The following is an 18,643-nucleotide window of genomic DNA, read 5'->3' as shown; positions in this document are numbered from 1 at the left end:
TTATAAGTATTTAAAGTGTGGTACTTTGTGTGTTCATGAAATTTATAGACTTTTTAGGTGGTAAATCTAATTAATACTGTATGGAAACTACTACACACATACACACAATTTCGTACATTCCACACAACTATTAATACGTAGTTAGTTATAAACGGTTTATTTAAATGAATTTTCATATATCTACTTAAAATACTTAAGTAAGGAAGAGCTAATTGGGACTTCCAGTGAAAGCATGTTTCATTTTGGATCATCGATTTAAAAAGTCTGCCAAAAGAGGAAAGAATAAAAATCGGCCTATAGTTCTCCAAAATCGCCTTGTTTGTAGATCGGTTCGATGTAAGCAGTTTTCCATTTAGTTGGAAATACACCTCGAATCAAGTGAGGGTTAACCATTACTATTTACTGGAAAAAACAGCAATGCGGTCTACGCCTGAAAATTTTAATAAGATATATATACATTTTTAATACACATTGTGTGAAATTTCATTTAATTGGTCATCTCAATTAGTCTTAAACTGTTTTTATATCCTTGTTATTTGATATTATTATAAGTAATGGAATGATTGTCAAAGTCGTGGCATGAATGGATGTTTTAAACAAACATTTTATATTTGAACTAAAAACTCTAAAAGTAAACTAAAATAAATAATCACTGAAATCCTCAATAATTATGTAGCTATGGATTTTATTATAACCAATTTTCCTTTCGATTTTCGCGTTGAATGTTGACACATTTATCTGTATCCTTAACATTAATTTTATAGGGTGTAAACCTTGGTTTATAACTGTCTCGTTTATAAATGTCTATGATTTGTATGAATAAAAAAAATATGATAACAAACATGGCGTGCTAGCAGTGCGTCATTTAATTCTGTTTACAAATTATTAATTTATCGTTTATCTTTGATTAAATATATGATGTGTTTATATAGAGAGGAACGAAAGATCAGTGTCGCTCCTAAAATGTACAGGAGCTCGGCCATCAGTTTAATGAGAGTGTAGCGAGTGCTTAACGGCGAGCGTGATAACAGGAGGGGCCGGGGCGGCGGCGCTCGGCGGTAGCTGCGTGGGCGGGTGATATGCAAGCGGCGCCGACGCGCTACGTGTCCGCGAGCGAGTTGTATTCGACAGACGAAGTGGAGCTGCTGCTGGAGGAAATCAGGGAGCTGGAGCCGACGAGCTGCAGAGGGGAGGACGTGCAAGACTTCGAGATCGCGGGCAGCGGGTGCGCGGGCGCGGGCGGCCGCTCGCCCGCCGCCACCGACCTCACGGACCACTCGTGGGATTCACACGCGCACTACTCGCGCGTGCCTCCGCCCCGGCCGCAGGCCCTCGCCCCTCTCTACTGCCGTCTCTCCTACCTCTTAACGCCTTTCGGATCTCTTACTTTTCTGCTAGTTGTAAGTATACTTACGTTTTCAAATATTTTTTGTCATACCTGCACATATAGATACTGAATGTCAATTTCCATTAATATTTAAAAATACCAGCATTAGAATAGATGCAGATTCTCATAAAAATGCTTTACATATTCATTTAATGGTAGCTAAAGTAGAATAAGGAATTTCTATTACAAAGTTTGTCATTATCAAGTCATGGTATATATTAGGGTCCGAGGAAGTATTATATCAATGGTTGAGTACATATATGAATTGAATATGTTGTATCTAAAATATATCTAATGTATTTCATAAGCACTGCAGTAATTATTCTAAAACCTAATAAGAGGATTTCATTGTTTTTATTATGCGATGTACTGAGTTCATTATCCCCATGACCACACTTGCTGTAAAGAGTTTGAAATATCAGGTTAAATAATATATTTAATTAATTGTGCTTAAAATCTATTAAAAAGTCTAAAGTCTTTAATTTCTTAATGTATAGTACCTACTCGCTTAAAATCAAACACAACAAAATACTAATTATCATTATCAGCCCATATTTGTTCCTACTGCTGGGATACAGGCCTTCTATGAGGGTTCAGGCCAGAAGTCACAATGTTTTTCCTCTGTTTGAGCAGTGGTGCTGTTTCATATGTGCAGATAAATTGAAAAATCAATTTATTTCTTGCATGCTCACCTGATCTCAAACCCAGACTTGTTGATTTTAAGTCTAAGGTCCTCACAACTGAGCCACCACTAAATATCTGTTGATATTTGTAATGAAAATCATACATTATCAAAACCCTGATATTTATTATGCTATCTACTAAAAACGAGTGATAAAGGATGAAATCTGGCTGACTGTCATTGTGACTTGGGTACTATGCAAGAAATATAAAATATCTCATAGTACTAAAAGTAAACACAGAAATGCTGGTATTCATTTCTAGCATATTGAATAGAATATCCCTATACTCTCATTAGCTCTAATTAGAAAAAATTCTATAGAGATTCATTATACTAAAAAAAACTGCACGCAATTAAAACTCACTAGAATTTTTCTCTTTAAATGCAAGCATCTACTAATTATTTTGTTTTGTTTCTGTATATAATTTTAAATTATCAATGTTCATTTTTATGCTAAAAGGTTATGTACAAAATGTACCCCATTATAGAATTATAACTGATTTTGGTAGTGACATTACATGCACTATATAGAACAGTGTAATTTCATCAAAATCAGTTCAACAAATTAGCATCAATATCTTAATCAAAAGGTTTAATTTGTTGAGAATTCGTGCCTTCCTCACTATTGTTTCATTAATTGATGTTAAAAAAAACAGCCATTTCTTAGATTTTTTGAATGCTGAATTCAAGATATTTTTTATTCTCATATAGAAAGTTTTCTATTTAATACATGTAATGATGTAATAGCCAGTATTTATGCCTGCAAATCAGATTAGTTTAAAAACATTTTTTTTTTATCTGCAATCAGCAATATTCGCTATAAGTGGATGTGTTGCCTGGCAAAGTATGACACATAGAGTGAGCTCTCATAGACTCGGAAAGATTTCTTTTCATACATGTAATGGATGATGATGGAATGATCCGTTTCATGAATTTTCTTAAGCTAATATAAAATTTGAATCATAAAATTTGTAGTATATCGAGTGCCAATAAGCACATAATATGGTTCCAGCTGTGCACGCTGTGCGCGTGCGCGTGCACGTGGGCGGCGGTGGGGCTGCGCGGCGCGGCGGCCACACGCCCGCTGCTGTTCGGCGCGCTCACCTCGCTGATGGCGCACGGCCTGCTGCTCACACTGCACATCAGTCGGCTGGTCGCACTCTTCCCCATGGACTTTACCAAATGGGTGTGTGTGCTTGTATTTGTGACTGGCTTTCCAACTGGGACTACAAGTACACAATTTGTTGGTTTTTCGAAGAGGCAGTATGACGTTTTTTGCGACTTTTGATGCGTTTATCTAAAATTCTGTACAAAACCTCATTAAGAACCTCTATAAATACCTATGCATGTCAACGTATTTAACGATATATTCGCGATTTTTTTCCTCGGCTTCTTTAAATAAAATGTTGCAAAATAATTTAAAGATTTTTGAACTCACTTTTGTTAAGTTAAATTAGAACAAAAAAAAAGATATAATGTAAAATTGAAAAGGATTAATGTTATTTTTTGACAAAAGAATATGATGTTGAAAAAGTTGACATTCAGATAATCATCATCAAAAAAAGACATCAGAATAATACTTTTTTTTTGTCTTTTTTCAATATTATTTTTTTTCCTTTAAACTTAACATTAATAGGAATCCCTTTCTGTTATCAAGTAGCCATAGATAGGGGTGCAGTCCTTGTGATCAAGTAAATTGGCGCCTGAGTATAAAAACAGAGCTTTCACAAGTGTGTGTGCACACGTTACAGAGCGGTTGGCTGGGCGTGTGGAGCGCGGCGTGGCTGCTGAGCGGCGCGGCCGTGCTGCTGGCGGCGCCCAAGCCGCTCGCCGACGGGCCGCAGCGCGCGCCGCCCTCCGCCGCGCTGCTCTACGCCACTGCGGTACGTGTGGGTTGCTACTAATGTTTCGTTATTCAATATCACGGTAGAATGGGACATTATCGTATTTCCCGACACTAATTGTAAATACACGTAAATAACAAATTTTGAGTATAACTTTGAGAGGTTGTTGAACAGAAATAGTATTATGTTATCTATTGGCAGCATTTAAAAATGTGATGATGATACATTGCAGGGTGTCGGCGTGTGCGGGTCGGCGCTGGGGCTGGCGCTGGCGCTGGTGGCGGCGCGCGGCGGGTGCGTGCGGCGCGGCGGGCGGCCCCGCGCCCCCCGCGCCCCCCGCGCGGCGCCCTCCGCCGCCGCCGCCGCCGCCTACCGCGCCGTGCCGCAGCCCTCCACCTCGCGGGACGACCCCTTATAGTGACACACCGACTTCTAAACGCGACATCGCGTGACGTGACGTGACTGTGATCAGTGATGTGTAGTGCAGTGCCAGTGGGAAGTGTTTAGGGTTACATAGTATTGGCGAGGTGGATTGTAGGTGAGTGAGGATCGGTTCTATTGGCACACGTCATATTTTATTGAATCTCTTTTATGGTCTCTGTTTAGTCTATTTATGATCTCAATTAGGTATTTTAAGTATTTGTAATTTTGATATAATGTTATATCAATGTTCGGTACTAATTGGGGGAAGAGGAAATCAATAGATATTATACCATTTTGTTGGATGTTTAAAAATGAGCATTATGGTACAAATATTTTACTGCATAATAACAAACACTTCCCACTTGTACAATATTGGAACACCCCATTCCCCATGCGATGACTAGAGATTTTCCACATTCCTGCGGAGATGCCTGATTAAGGGCGCCAGTCCGCCATCCCCTGCACTTTGGCACAAAACCAGGAAGTTTTTGAGGCTATCGGCAGCCACTCCCTAATTTTTATATATTTTATAGAAGTTAGAGTTTTATAGTTGAGGAAGAGATTCCCGAGTGATAACATTAGAATTGATCTCCCATGTATAGTATGTTAAGGTTTAATTTAGTTTAGTCGTATAGGACCAGCGATGCGCACTGATAATGTTTCATTTCCAGGACCAAAATTGTTTGGTTGGTACGACATAGGAGAAGTTTTGTAATGCCACCTGTATCTGTAAATTAATTACTTTTTCTTTAGTTATCTACAACATTGCATTTCGTCATATTTGTATGAAACTAAGTTAACTTTTAATTGAGATCAATAACAGATACAAGTGTGTAGGTTTGGAGCAAAGGTGATAGTTTGCTAAATGGAGGTCGTCTAAAACTGCCACTAGATTTTCGCCTATGAGCTCACGTCCATTGTTTTTCTAGTCTATTGATCTCAGTGTGGTCGTAGTGTAATGAGACAAGGATGTGTACTTGTTGATTTTGGTGTCTAATATTAACATTTGTGATGTTGATTACTTTTTGGTGTGTGAAAAGCTTGTTTCTTGTTGGTCACTGCTTTCCATTTTAATAATAGTAATAAGGCATGCTGCCATGGAGATAGTCAATGAGTAAAATTAAAGAGTTTTTAATTTGTATCATTGCAAGCACATTATTTTTACTTACATTGCAATTTTTATGCATGTAACTTTATTGAAGATCTCATTTTACTGTTCTTTTGATTTAAGCTTATTTTTGAATTAATTTATTATTGTATTAATTTAAAACAAGTCTGATTTTGATGCTAGTCCATATTGTGTAGGTATAATCTATTTATTTACTGTAAGCATTTTACATAGTACTTTGCACAAATTAGATTATTGTGTCTGTATTTTACATGCTTTCCTTTCCCGACATATATTACCCCTCCCGAGAAATGCAAAAAAGTACCATGTGTGATGATAGACATAATTTTCCATTTTGACTCATCACAAGTAATGTACAAATGAGCAATGCGATAAAAAAGCAATGAACCTGCAAGTTTAAACAGTATGACCTAAGGTTTATACTCTGTAATGATGATCTGGCAGTTATCAAGATTCTATTTCTTGTAAAAACTTATCTCACTTGGTACTGTTTTGCAGACAGCATTGTAGTGTTAGTGCATAATGTATATTTATTGAGGTATGTACACATGTATCCAAAGGGTAATTTTTAGTTAGGTGACATTGCGTTAATTGTAACATTGTGTAGACTCTTTATAATGTGCATTTAATCGGAAAGGAATGTTTTCTTGCTTTATGTCAGAACTTGTAAGCCCCAACTTTGAATTGTTTAAATTCAAGAATAATTGACCGAAGAGCTTCCTTTTAAATAATCAATAACACAAGTACTGTGTTTTCTTAGCAACAATAATTGTAGAAGATATATTTCTATTAACCAATAGTCAATGCATTGTAGTGTAACATGAAACATTCAGTTCTGACACAGAGCAAAATAAATGAGTATTAAACATTATGTTACGTGTAATTCTTGTGTCGTCTCGACACTAGCCGCGATGGCGGCGAAATTAGCGTAAGATCCGATAAACATAAGTATTGTTATAGAGATAATTTTGTACTGTCTTTCTGTCGTACTCGCGCCATGAGCTTAGAACGTTTCTACTGACGATTTGACGTTGTGGCCCTGGTGCTATCTGTGTATACACAAAAATAATGGAAATTTTAATTTCTTTTGTTGTATGACGTAATTTTGAGGTTTTTTAATTGCGGATAGAATGGGTCTAAATATAATAATTTGGCTATCGAAACAATTCTGTTTAGTTCATACCTTAAATTAATTTCCTTATATTTAATATAATCAAATTGTTTTCAATAAAATATATGGTGATGTTAGTGGCAAATGGCTCCAGGGCTACGTGCGGTGAAGGAAATACTCTTGGAAATAGTAAAACAACTTTGGTAATTATTAAATTATCTAATCTTATGTATAACTAATAATTGTAATCAATAATGTAATTCCAGTGAAAGCATTATTTTTATATTGTAGTGTACATATCACGAGTTTTTTAACTTCATACACAAAGTTTTTAGTTACTTCGTATTAATATATTTATTGTCTAGTCACGTTTTAGCCCTTTATTATGTAACACTTGTTATTGTACACCTTTGACGGTTCTAGCGATACTTTTCTGCGGTCTTATAGTTTGGCTTGTGGGCCAGCTGCTACAGCAAAGCTCGTAGTCTGTATGGAACATTATCACAAAGAGATATTATAATGTGTTTGATGTTTGCATATCTGCGAATTGTGTGATAACTGCTTTACGCTTGCTCCGGATTAATTAAGCTTTGTTATAATTTTATAACAGAGCATAGTATTTGTAAGCTGAATAGCTGATTACTTGCAAAGTTAACACTAAGTTTTCATTTTCCGTGTGACCATTTTTTATGACTTTGTTGTGCAAGTGCTTGAAAATCCATATTTTGAAGGTATATTGTGTCAACACGACTCTGCCCTCAAAATAAATGGCATATTTGTAAACGGCCGCTGTCTGTTGGAATGAATTCTTTAGCTTTCTTCTGTATGATAGATGCGGCTCTGGCCCTTTGTCTTATTAAGATACTGTACCCAAATACTGCCTGCGCGTACGCACTAATACAGTTTGCCATCTACTTTTAACTTATACTATTCTTTACAAGTATGTTTACGGGAATTGTCACAGACCGCAGGATTTATGTTATTTATGAAATAATTATGCAGCTTCAGTCCTCTTGCCTTATGTAAAGCGTAAAAGTTGTTTTACGATATTAAAATTGACGAACGTAATGTGTGGACTTGACAAATTTGTGCGAGTATCGTTTACTTTTAACTTTTAATGGTAATACATAATATATTATATGGTTTTTATACTAGTGTGGGTTTTATTTTGAGTACATACGACGTACCCTAATCTTTATTACCGTAAAGAATCAGCGCCTAATTATAGTATTTTAAGGAAAGGGTAGTCGAAGCTTTGTATTGCTTCGAAACGAGCGAATTCGTCTTAAGTTATATAATACAGTTTACAACTTTAATAGGACGACTTAAGAATTACATACTTTCCCAATTACTATTACATAAATAAATAGTCAAAAGTCAATAACCAGTTTCATTCCAGTAAAAGCATTGCTACATTATCTACGATCATTGAAAGATTATCAAACACTTCAATTGAAGCCGAGTACACTAATTGGTACACTCTTAATGTCTTTTATATCAATAATGCTCACTAGATCTTATCGCCTTATCTCGATTGATTTTAAACGAAGCTCGATATTGTAGCATTTTTTTTTTAAACATCATACCGGCACTGTAGGTGAAGTTTTGAAAATGTAAAATGAACGGAACACGCAGCGCGTCTCGCGTGACACCGTGGGATACAGAAAGCGCAATACTGAAACAGTATTACCACGAAAATGTGTTGTTTATGTCTGCGGAGGGGGTGTTGAAAGTTGCGTCTGTTGTAAGTATATCATTATGTTATTCACGAAGCTACAACTAGAATGATAATGTCGAGCGATCTCTTGTAATTGAGTTCCTATAGGGTCGTGTATACGTAAAACTAGGAAGTATCTAGTTGTTAAACTAGATACTTCCTAGTTTTACATAAAGAAATCTAATTGAATGGAAATAATTAGCAGTAGTCTTAATCGGTAGGCAACTGTCACTCTGACCTGGGTCACTCACATGCGTACAAGCATTGATACCATTCAATATAAGAATATTACAATATAGTAAATGTAAGAATACTAGCTGCGCCTCGCGGTTTTACCCGCGTAAGTCTGTATCCCGTAGGAATATCGTGATAAAAAGTTGCCTATATTATTCCATTGTTATTCCAGTTGTCTAGCCATCTACGTACCAAATTTCATTGCAATGGGTTCAGTAGTTTTTGTGTGAAAGAGTAACAAACATACACATACACATACTTCCATCCTCACAAACTTATTTCGCATTTATAATATTAGTAGGATTGACTCCCATGCAATGACATTTGAAAATGACTTACACTTGTGGGTTTCGGCATTCTTGCGATAGTTTGTGACCGATGTGAGTCGAGAATTTTAAAATATAAAATAATAATAGAATATAAAAGACGATTATATTATAAAACTAGAAAAACTCGTATAGATCCTATGTCTAATATCTGCCGTGCTGCATTTAACGGGCGGGGGATGCGCGGGCGCCCCGCGGCTTGTGTCGGCGGCCGCCGTCGTGGCGCTCGTGTCGGCGGCCGCGCTCGCTTGCCTTTTCAGCGGATCTGCCTTATCCATTACTAATTATGCACCAACGGCATGGTTGTTTACTGTAAGTATAGTAAGGCCAAACTAAACGAAGCTGTGGCTACACAAGCTTCTTTTCAGTGATGCACATTTCAACACACACTCGATTGATGTAGTTTTTTAGTTTCATATTTTCTGACGCAATAGGCAAACCACTGCAGCAACCTGGTCTATGCGCCTCGGTTTTTGTAGCTTGAAACACGCGCGGCGATTTAAGTTGCTTATATGTTTATAACCACTGTTTTATCTCAGGTTATTTGAAAGCTACATACAAGATTCTGAAAATAAATTCGGTACTTAAGAATATCACCCCAGGTCGGCTATGCGCCCTGTCTGTATACCAAATTTCATGAAAATGCGTTCTGTAGATTCAGAGTGATTGACGAACAAACATCCAAACAAACTTTCACATCTATAATATTAGTCTGATAGTACATGTCGGAGGTCAGACGGAAGGGTGTGAATATCGGTTAGCGCATTCACAGAGGTACTACCTTTGCGAATTTTTATGGGCGGTGGTGATCGCGTACCATCAGGCGAACCACCAGCTCAGCTGTCCGCTATGACATAAAAAAAAAAAGTTACATATTAATTGTGTAGTTTAAAATATTTATCTAGTAATATTAACTTTCCAATTCATATATACGTACCTACCTAGCTCTATTTAATAACCGCAATGTTGGCCTGTGAATATTTACAGTACCGCGTAATTGTGCAAATATTTTATTTAAAATTAAATAAAATATTTGACAACCGCCGTTGTTCCATTGGCTGATTACGGTATGAGATGCGTGACCTTAATAACATTTGGTACGTTGCATTTTTCCGTGTACTAGCATGCCTCGCTCCGCTTGAGTAGAATTTAAATTTTACAATGATTTTGCGTATCGTTTATCATCTTGCATCAAGTGGAGAAAAACAACAAACCATGAAAATTTGTTCAGCCGTTGCTGAAGGCATTATTCATAAGTCTTATTAGTTAAACACTAACACAACTTTATTTTACATATTTCACTGAACTCCACCTTAGCGGCTGGACCGATTTTAATGTTTTATGATAGGCTGCGAGCAAAAGACTAGTTGAGCATACTGCTAGGCCACTCTCACCTAGCGAAATAGATAATACTTGCCTTTTCTCTACCAACATAGTTAAAATTATACCTATACATAAAAAATTTCGAGGGAATAGTAACAAACATAGCAACACCAGAATTTAATCTATACTAATATTATAAAGCTGAAAAGTTTGTTTGTATGATTTTTGAACGCACTAATCTCAGGAACTACTGGTCCGAATTGAAAAATTATTTCAGTGTTAGATAGCCCATTTATTGAAGAAGGCTATAGGCTATATATGTACCACGGACAAAGCCGGGGCGGACCGCGTGTATTTAATAATACTAATGAGTAATGTATCTTTTCAGTGATAAAAGAGAGAGGTTTTTAAGAAAAACATGTATCTTTAAAAAGATAGTGACCAAGTTCCTCGTTAATTTTAGTACTGTATAGGTCAGATTAAACAAGTTAAATAGATACCTACTTTGTAAATCTTTATATGTTTAACAATAAAAACTATAAAAAAAATCTTAATTTTTAGTTTAATAACATTTAAATGCTTTATAAATGAGATTTTTTTTAAAGAACAGAAAAAAAATTGTTCACGAGGCGTATTCGAACCTGCGTCTTTATGTCGATCACGTCGTTGCTACGGTTTGGCAAAACGACGCGGGTTCGAATCCCACCTCGTGATAAAAAATATTCTATTTAAAAAAAAATCCCTTTTACCAAAATGTTGTTTAGGTAGGATAATTGAACATACCTATAATATTTAAGCAATCGCATTAGATGCACATATATTGACATACTAAATGATGAAATCTGATAGGATATAATAATATCGACGGTGATCGGCGCAACGCTGCTGGTGACGGGGGTGCTCAGCCTGGTGCTGTGCGAGATGGAGCGCGTTACAGACTACGTGCAGGGGGTAAACTGTTATTCCTAATCAATATTCTTCAATATCAACCTACATTTGCTCCCACTTCGGGAACATAGCTCAGTGCATCTGCGCACGCTACCGGAATTCTGTTTAGGAGAACTTCTAAAGTTGATTTATTTCCCTATTGGAGGTTGGAGTGATGATAATATGCAAATTAATTTAGCTTTTGCTCGCTTATGCGGCGAAGGCCTTAATCACTGCAACCAATGATAAATAATATATATTTTTAATAACAAATGCAGAATCAATGTCAACATCGTGAAGATTAATAATTTTGTAACTGTTGTTTGTTTGTCAATGTGACCTCTCAACAAGTCACTAGCATAGACGATACATTTATACTAGACCATTAGGAAGTCGTTAATTAAATTATAAATGCATCTGCAGCTGCCAGTGTATTATTAAGAAATGCCTATTTATATTCTTTTGGTCTGAGGTAGTAGAATCCTGCAATCCGTATGTGTAAATAGATTCGTAAAATTATGGTACACATAGATTTTCCATATAAAAACCTGATAAGATAAATTTATTCATTTGAAAATTATGCAAGAATGTCTTTAAAAAAGGAATATGCGTAATATATAACGTAGGAGTTTATTAACCCCTATGGCTTGTTTGGTGCGACACGGAATTTTTGTCACAACTGGCCTTCGGAATCACTTTTATGCTCCCAATATTGGGATTTACGTATAAACTTATGCAAGCAATACGGAAATGTGAGCACAAATTGTGCGTCAGTTTACATTCACTGTCCTAATAATAAAATTCTCGAAATAAGAATTTTATGGGTAAACCAAAGAGATTTTAAAGTTCAGTTTATAGTGCTTTGATAAAATAGTATAAATAACTTAAAAAAATGTCATCATTATCAGCCCATATACGTTCCCACTGCACACTGGGACACAGGCCTCCGCAGAGGGTTTTTAAAAAATATAATATCCCCATATATCTACACGTGAGAGCTTGCGCTATTTTTGACTAGCATTAAATTTTCTTATTTAATTTCAGCCGCTAACTATTCTCAATGCGGGGATTGCAACAGCAAGTGCTATTGTAACATATGTGTCAGTGACCAAGAGATGGGATGCAGCAGAACGATCTCGACAGCTTAGGCAGCCTCCCCCCACAGAAGAAGATGTTTGATTTAAGCTGTGCTTAACTTTTTAGCAAATAAATAATTAAGGATTGGCCTATTTCCTTTTCCTCGCCCTTCCCAGTCCATTCCTTCTTTCCAGTCATCAATTCTTTCCTCATACCTTATCCCTTAAAAGCGGGCAGCGGGGTCTGAGCCTCGGCGAATGTTCATGGGCGGTGGTGATCGTTTACCATGAGGCAAACCACCAGCTCAGTTGTCCACTATATATAAAAAAAAAATTAAGGAAGCAGGTACAAATGAAGTTAAGATTATGAGACTTAAGCGCTGACTACTGCGCCACCTAGGCTACTAAAACAGTAGCAATTACAAATGAAGTTGTATTGAATGTTCACTATGTATATATTAGAGTATTTGTATAGAGATGTTACAAGAAAAGGAGATTAAATGAGTGAATAATACCCGCTTTTATTTACAAAACTTTAATAAACTTATATTCGAGTAAAAATAATAACAGTCGATAAAATTATATACATAACCAACACCATATATGTAATATTTGTACCATTAACTACATGCTTCCAAAGTTCTAAAGTAAAGCTGCACAGACTCAATCACACTCTCCGCCTTAGGTTTGGCCGCTACTCCTGCTATTTCTACTCCTAAGTTCTCTATTTTATGTGCCGTTGAGTTGCCAATTGCAAAATGTGGTAATATAGAGAGCTTGTTGTTGAATGTCTGCAGTTGTCTGTAAATATACTCACACCCGGAGGGACTGAAGAACACCATACAACACGGGTTGATGTTGTTATTTAGGTCAATCAAACTTTCCCTTAAATGCTCATTCTCTTTAGTTTCATAGACAGTTAGAGCATCAATCGTGATGCCCGCTCCTTGTAGGACATTTGGTAAGATCTCAGAACGCAAGTTGCCACAGGGGTAGAGAAACTTACTTGATACTGCATTTTCTGAGCTCATCACTTTTGCCAAGTTTTCTGCACTGCCTGATGTTTCGCCGAGCGCATCCAGACCTAGCAGCTGTTTGATTTTGCGACTGCTCGCTTCTCCAACAGTGTATACCCGCTTTGTATTCCATATTACGAATTTCGAAGGTGACCAACACTTGGATACAGCTTCAATAGCCCTCGGGCTTGTCAATATAATACCATCATAATCGTTTTGCTGCAGTTTTTCACTAAGCTCTTGTAGGTTTATGAACACAAATTCCAACGGCTCGACGAATATGGCTTCATAGTTATGGTCACTGAATGCTTTCTTATAGTCCTCTGACAAACTCTTAAATAAAACGACTTTCTTCATAGTTTCAATTTTATTTGCATCATTAATTGTTTGCTCTTTGTTTTGTTGTTTGCTACATAACAAGGCTGACCCTGAAAGTGCAGGAAACATGGAGAGAAATATGTAAGGCATTGAATTCTTAATGAGATGGAAAACTTCTTTATTACACTAGTGCTTTACACTGATTGTTTAATCAAACAAAATGTGCGGAAACTTACGTGATGTCTACGTTATTTTCAAGAAAAGAATCATTTTATTACAAAAATGTTATCATTAAATTGTCCTTCCGTTTATTAATGAATAGTTAATAGCCTGTTTTTAGTTTTTACAATTTCTTCCTTGTTCCTAGTGACAATATACAGATGTTGATTGTTGTCAGTTGTCACACATGACATTTCCAGTAATTCATTTTGGCAATGAAGTGTTATGTCCATAGACACATTATGTCAAGTCAAAGGTAAAGCAAAGCCTACACGACATTTAAAGTAAAACCAAGCGAACGCATATAATATTTTAATGAATAGTAAAAGTTTTAAGACCTTGGTTTGATACCGCAATTTATTCAGTATTTCTAAATGCTTTTATCTAAATGACGTCCAAAAAAAGGAAAAAAATTCTTTTGACACATTACTGTCACTTATTAAACAGAAAAAGATATTTTTTATGGCCGTGAATCAATTTTATGTGTGTTATTTATGTACTTTCTGGCTTCTGGGGAGAGCGATGTGAAGAGTCTGGCGGGGTTGGCTTTCGATGCCGTTAAACGGGTGCTCCAGCGGCCTTCTGGTGACGGCGCTGGTGACGCTGTTGCTCCTACCAGCACAGTATTATGTTCCAGATTTTGGCTCGAAGGAGCTAACGATAGCACCAGTGCCGATAACTCGGCAGTTGGTGTCACCGGAGTTTTATAATTGGTTCTCGCTAGACTTCCCACCGCTTGATATATTTTTTACAGTGTTACTTATTCTATTGGCGGTTATAACACATTTATTTGATTGGATACAAAGAAAACTAATGGAAAGACGGATTTTAAAGGTAGTCTGTAAATTAATATTTAACTTAAAGGGTGTATTACTGATTGTAAATAGAAATAAGTAGTTGAAATCTCTCTAGCGCTAGATTTATATTATGTTTAGTAGATCTAGTTCTAGTGTAAATTTCTGATAATAAAATCAAAATCTTAAGTATCTTCATACTTGCTTAATATAATATTTTGGTAGCTCAATATATGTGCCATATATAATTAACAGACGTAAATTATACATTGTCTATATTATATCGTAAAAATTTAAATTTTTGTCGATTATTTTGGATAATTTATTTTCCAGTTAAACATATACTTAAAAGATTGCATAGAGCGACTTCGCGTGTGGGACGCTCGGCAGGAGCAGGTGGAGGCGACGCTGCGCACGGTGCAGAACGCCACGTCGGAGTACAACCTGCTGCTCTACCTGATGCTGCGCCACCGCCGCCTCGGGCCCGCCAAGCCCTCGCACTGCTTCTTCGATAAGGACCTCGACGACATCAATTATATAACGAATCCTACAATCGAAGTCTAGACTTAGTGTTTGTGATGAGATTTTGTTTAATAAATGTCTATTGTAGCTTATGAGTAAATTTATTTGTGGGGTGTCGTCCAAAGAGAAGAACTTAATTATCCTGTGGGATATTTCATATGTAATCAGTAATTATGATAAGTTATTTGTCTGAAAATAAAAAAAAATTAGTGTCGTATTGTTTTTATCCGATCGGAAACTTGTAAAGTAACTTACCTATTAAAGTAACCATGAATCGAATACTTCGCTGAGATTTGAGTGCAAGTGCGAGATTGATTATTATTTATTATACACGAAGCTGACAGAAATGGATTTTTCGCGGATTTCCTTTGAGCGAAAATGGAATATATTCACAGAGATAGCACACACGACACCTCGGAACTATTCAATATTCCAAGATTTGCGCAGAATATGTCACACAGCATTCCGCTTGAGGTATATTGAAAGGCAAATACCAGTTGCGACTGCCGAGGAGTATTTTTATTCGATTTAAAACGGCTCGGAAAGGATGGGTACCTACTTGTAAATATAAAGTGATATTCAATTGGCGGTAAAATTGAATAAGTGTGATGTCTGAGCAACTAACATTTCTAAATAATAATACTACTAAGTACTTATCTATTAAGGTAGGTATCTATATATTGCATTCAGGCCCTATTTCTAATTAGATACGGAAAAGTAGATAATAAATTGCCAATACAAATTGTCTAGTCACAGCCAGATTAATATTCCGAAAAGCATAAATTTTATACAAAAATAGAAAATCTGCATGTGTTTAAAGCCTCAAGCAAGAAAGACGTATAAAAGTTAATTAAATGGCCCGAGGTGAATGTTGTTGTATCACACACAGTGCATGTCAGATTTCACATTTCTTTCATTTCCGTTATTGTTTTATTTATGACTTTAATGTATTATAATGAAAAATGAATGCTACAATAATTTATTGGAACATAAATTTTGCTGCAAGGTTTATTGGCAGCACATTCATACTATTATTATAAATGATGCATGTATAAATAGCTAAAACAAAAGTACTATACCTTGCTTCGTTTTTAGTACTATCCATCTTTAATTCATGATGATTTTATACACTGATTATAGACTTTTTAATATTTCAAAACACACTGACGTCCATTTCGCAAAATTTCAGCAGTCTTTAAATATTAATATGATATATAATAATATGATTCTCGACTCAGAAAGTACTGAAGTATGAGATGAAATATGTAAATTGAAAATACGTAAGTTATACGGCACATGTTGTCGGTATGCATTACGACATTCCGCCCTATAATTGTGTTGAGAAATATTCCTCATGCGAACACAAAAACATCGTTGGAAGCGGAAGCTTATTTCCGTGTTTTTCGTACATTTCTCTACAAATTATAGTTATTTTATTATGAAAAGGGTACCGCCTTTCTTTACACTGTGCTTTACAAATGTAATTAAAACTGGCATTTGCACGTTTATACATGACCTTTATTTATACATAACGAGTGTAACATAGTACATAGTATAATTACAATTTAACTTCTTAAATATTCAACCAGCATTTTGCAGGTGGCTTACACTCACTACAAAAATATAAAAAAATAACAAAAGATTTCTCATATCTTTATCATTCACAATAATCAACCGGCAACACCATCTTCAAACATTATGCATAAAGAGCAAATCATAACTCACACGAACGCTTATACACTTATATATTCGACCATTATCATAAAGTTTCTAACATAAAGATACACGAGCATATAATGTAAGAGTTCTGAGTTCATGGTTAGTGAAACAATCGCACGAGGCCGGAGTCAGGCAGCATTGCGTTGTTTAAACTTTGTTTCATACATTTGCCAACTTTACGGAACCGAGCCAAAGTTCGGCAGCGATTCTTAGCTGTAACTTACTTAGCCTGAATGAATTATTACAGTCGAATGCCGCTAATGGAGGCTTATCTGGAGTTCTGTTGAACATGACGGAATATTTAATGCGGCGATTAGTGCATTTCGCATTGAGTGATTCAATCTCAAATATTTACTTTTAATAGACTCGTGGGAAGGAAATTGTTATGTAACATAACGATTGCTGGACCCCAATAATTTCTACAGAAAAAATTGTAAGATATTATTTGTTGTTCTTTGTAAATGGCTAAGTTAATACATGCCTATAGATGAAACAATTGCATTTTATATGTAAAGAAGAGTAATATAGTACCCGAATTATTACAAATTTAACATAGTCTATGGAATTTATACGAAAACAACATTGTGACCACTTTCCATCAACAAATGCCCAATTAATTGTCAAAATATTTATAGGTATTGTAAATTGCCAAATATATATAAGTAAATGAAAAAGTATTTATTATAAAAAAAGCATATTAAAAGTTGCGGGCAACAATTAGTTCTAAAGTAAAGTGTAATTAGTATACGGTATAAAAGTTGTTTTAAGGAGCAGAATTTTCATTAAAATGAATTTACACGAGCGGTACAAGCTCAAGTAAAAGCTCACAATACTTAATACAAAGTTCTCTTGAGCTTTTCTCTGCTTTTTTTATGTACACAGCTTTTAGAACGGTATTTTAATTACAAATAAGACAAACAAGGTGCGCTGTTTATCTACAAGTATCCACTGAAAAGAATTTTGAATTGTACATAATCGTATACTGAATTAAATATATAAAATGCAGTAGAATCCACAAAGGTGTACTTCTAGAATTAACATTTAGGCTTTTGGGGTATATTGTTGCTCGCGTCCGTAGGCTCTGACTCTAGATCTAGATCTAGATCCCTACACGTGTACCTCGGGTAGTGCTAAATGAGCAACCAACTGGTGGGAGACTTCGGTCGTGGCTCACAACCACCCATCGGATAGAGACGTGCCGCCAAGCGGCTTCGTGTTCCGGCATGAGTTTCGGTGTAGCCTATTTGGGGTTTGGGTCTGGTCAGTTGTTTAGTGAGTAACAGTTTTTATGAAGCAGCATTATTGGTGCGCCGGGTGTCTAGTGATGGAGGGTAGCGGGATCCGTAGCACGGTTGTCCGCTGGCCGACCGTTAGTTGTAGGGGGCCCAAGTAGTAGTACAGTCACCTATGAAAGGCTGCCCCGCCGCTAACGAAAAATCCCATTTTTGCTCCATCGTGCCGGTTGGCGACCGGACGGGAGGACCCGATGGCGATAACTGGGGGGGTACGGGCGTCCCCGCAGTCTCCAAACTAGTCCCCCATCAGCCCATCTCTATTGTTTGCTTCGATCAACTGACTCACTTAACCTCGACCAACTTCCAATTTCCCCTGTCTATTCACTCCACGCATATAAAAAATAGAAATGAAAAGTTTAAAAAGAAAAAGTAATTTTTTACAGCGGTTGCACTTCCTCCCGTTTAAAGTGCACCAAACCAATATTCGTGGTATGCACTCTAATCTCAATTCCGTCCATCACCACCTTGAGACCGAAAAACCGCATTTACTGTTTCTTACTGAAACAGATTAAATCACCTTCCGACACGGCATACCTTGACTATCCAGGGTATGTTCTTGAACATAATTTTCATGCAAAAGC

The 18,643-nt window shown here is 36.4% G+C and overlaps 3 protein-coding genes across 3 annotated transcripts; 2 read left to right on the top strand and 1 right to left on the bottom strand.

Moving 5' to 3' along the window:
• The first annotated feature begins 838 nt into the window (after positions 1-838).
• On the top strand, positions 839-10,649 carry LOC119831881. The gene is made up of 5 exons (XM_038355450.1): positions 839-1,400; positions 3,082-3,255; positions 3,821-3,952; positions 4,146-4,207; positions 10,565-10,649. Exons 1-5 carry the CDS (start codon positions 1,080-1,082, stop codon positions 10,647-10,649), a joined length of 774 nt encoding a protein of 257 aa, XP_038211378.1. The 5' UTR covers positions 839-1,079.
• Positions 10,650-12,705: 2,056 nt separating this feature from the next.
• LOC119832017 (uroporphyrinogen-III synthase-like) lies at positions 12,706-13,915 on the bottom strand. Its single transcript, XM_038355602.1, has 2 exons — positions 13,750-13,915; positions 12,706-13,623 (listed from the first exon to the last, which is right to left on the bottom strand). The coding sequence occupies exon 2, from the start codon at positions 13,550-13,552 to the stop codon at positions 12,800-12,802; it is 753 nt and encodes a 250-aa protein (XP_038211530.1). The 5' UTR covers positions 13,553-13,623; positions 13,750-13,915; the 3' UTR covers positions 12,706-12,799.
• Positions 13,916-14,174: 259 nt separating this feature from the next.
• Positions 14,175-15,140, top strand: LOC119831850. The gene is made up of 2 exons (XM_038355399.1): positions 14,175-14,566; positions 14,860-15,140. Exons 1-2 carry the CDS (start codon positions 14,285-14,287, stop codon positions 15,088-15,090), a joined length of 513 nt encoding a protein of 170 aa, XP_038211327.1. The 5' UTR covers positions 14,175-14,284; the 3' UTR covers positions 15,091-15,140.
• The last annotated feature ends 3,503 nt before the right edge of the window (positions 15,141-18,643 follow it).

This window comes from Zerene cesonia, chromosome 14 (assembly GCF_012273895.1).
Source record: "Zerene cesonia ecotype Mississippi chromosome 14, Zerene_cesonia_1.1, whole genome shotgun sequence".
NCBI lineage: Eukaryota > Metazoa > Arthropoda > Insecta > Lepidoptera > Pieridae > Zerene > Zerene cesonia.
Note: the sequence above shows the minus strand (reverse complement) of the source record. Positions and strands in the feature narration are given on the sequence as shown.

Excerpts from the sequence above, each read along its gene's own strand:
- LOC119831881 (XM_038355450.1), top strand. The coding sequence starts at position 1,080 with ATGCAAGCGGCGCCGACGCGCTACGTGTCCGCGAGCGAGTTGTATTCG. Across the intron at positions 1,401-3,081 it reads CTCTTACTTTTCTGCTAGTT|CTGTGCACGCTGTGCGCGTG; the intron begins GTAAGTATACTT and ends ATATGGTTCCAG. Across the intron at positions 3,256-3,820 it reads CCATGGACTTTACCAAATGG|AGCGGTTGGCTGGGCGTGTG; the intron begins GTGTGTGTGCTT and ends CACACGTTACAG.
- LOC119832017 (XM_038355602.1), bottom strand. The coding sequence starts at position 13,552 with ATGAAGAAAGTCGTTTTATTTAAGAGTTTGTCAGAGGACTATAAGAAA.
- LOC119831850 (XM_038355399.1), top strand. The coding sequence starts at position 14,285 with ATGCCGTTAAACGGGTGCTCCAGCGGCCTTCTGGTGACGGCGCTGGTG. Across the intron at positions 14,567-14,859 it reads TGGAAAGACGGATTTTAAAG|TTAAACATATACTTAAAAGA; the intron begins GTAGTCTGTAAA and ends TTTATTTTCCAG.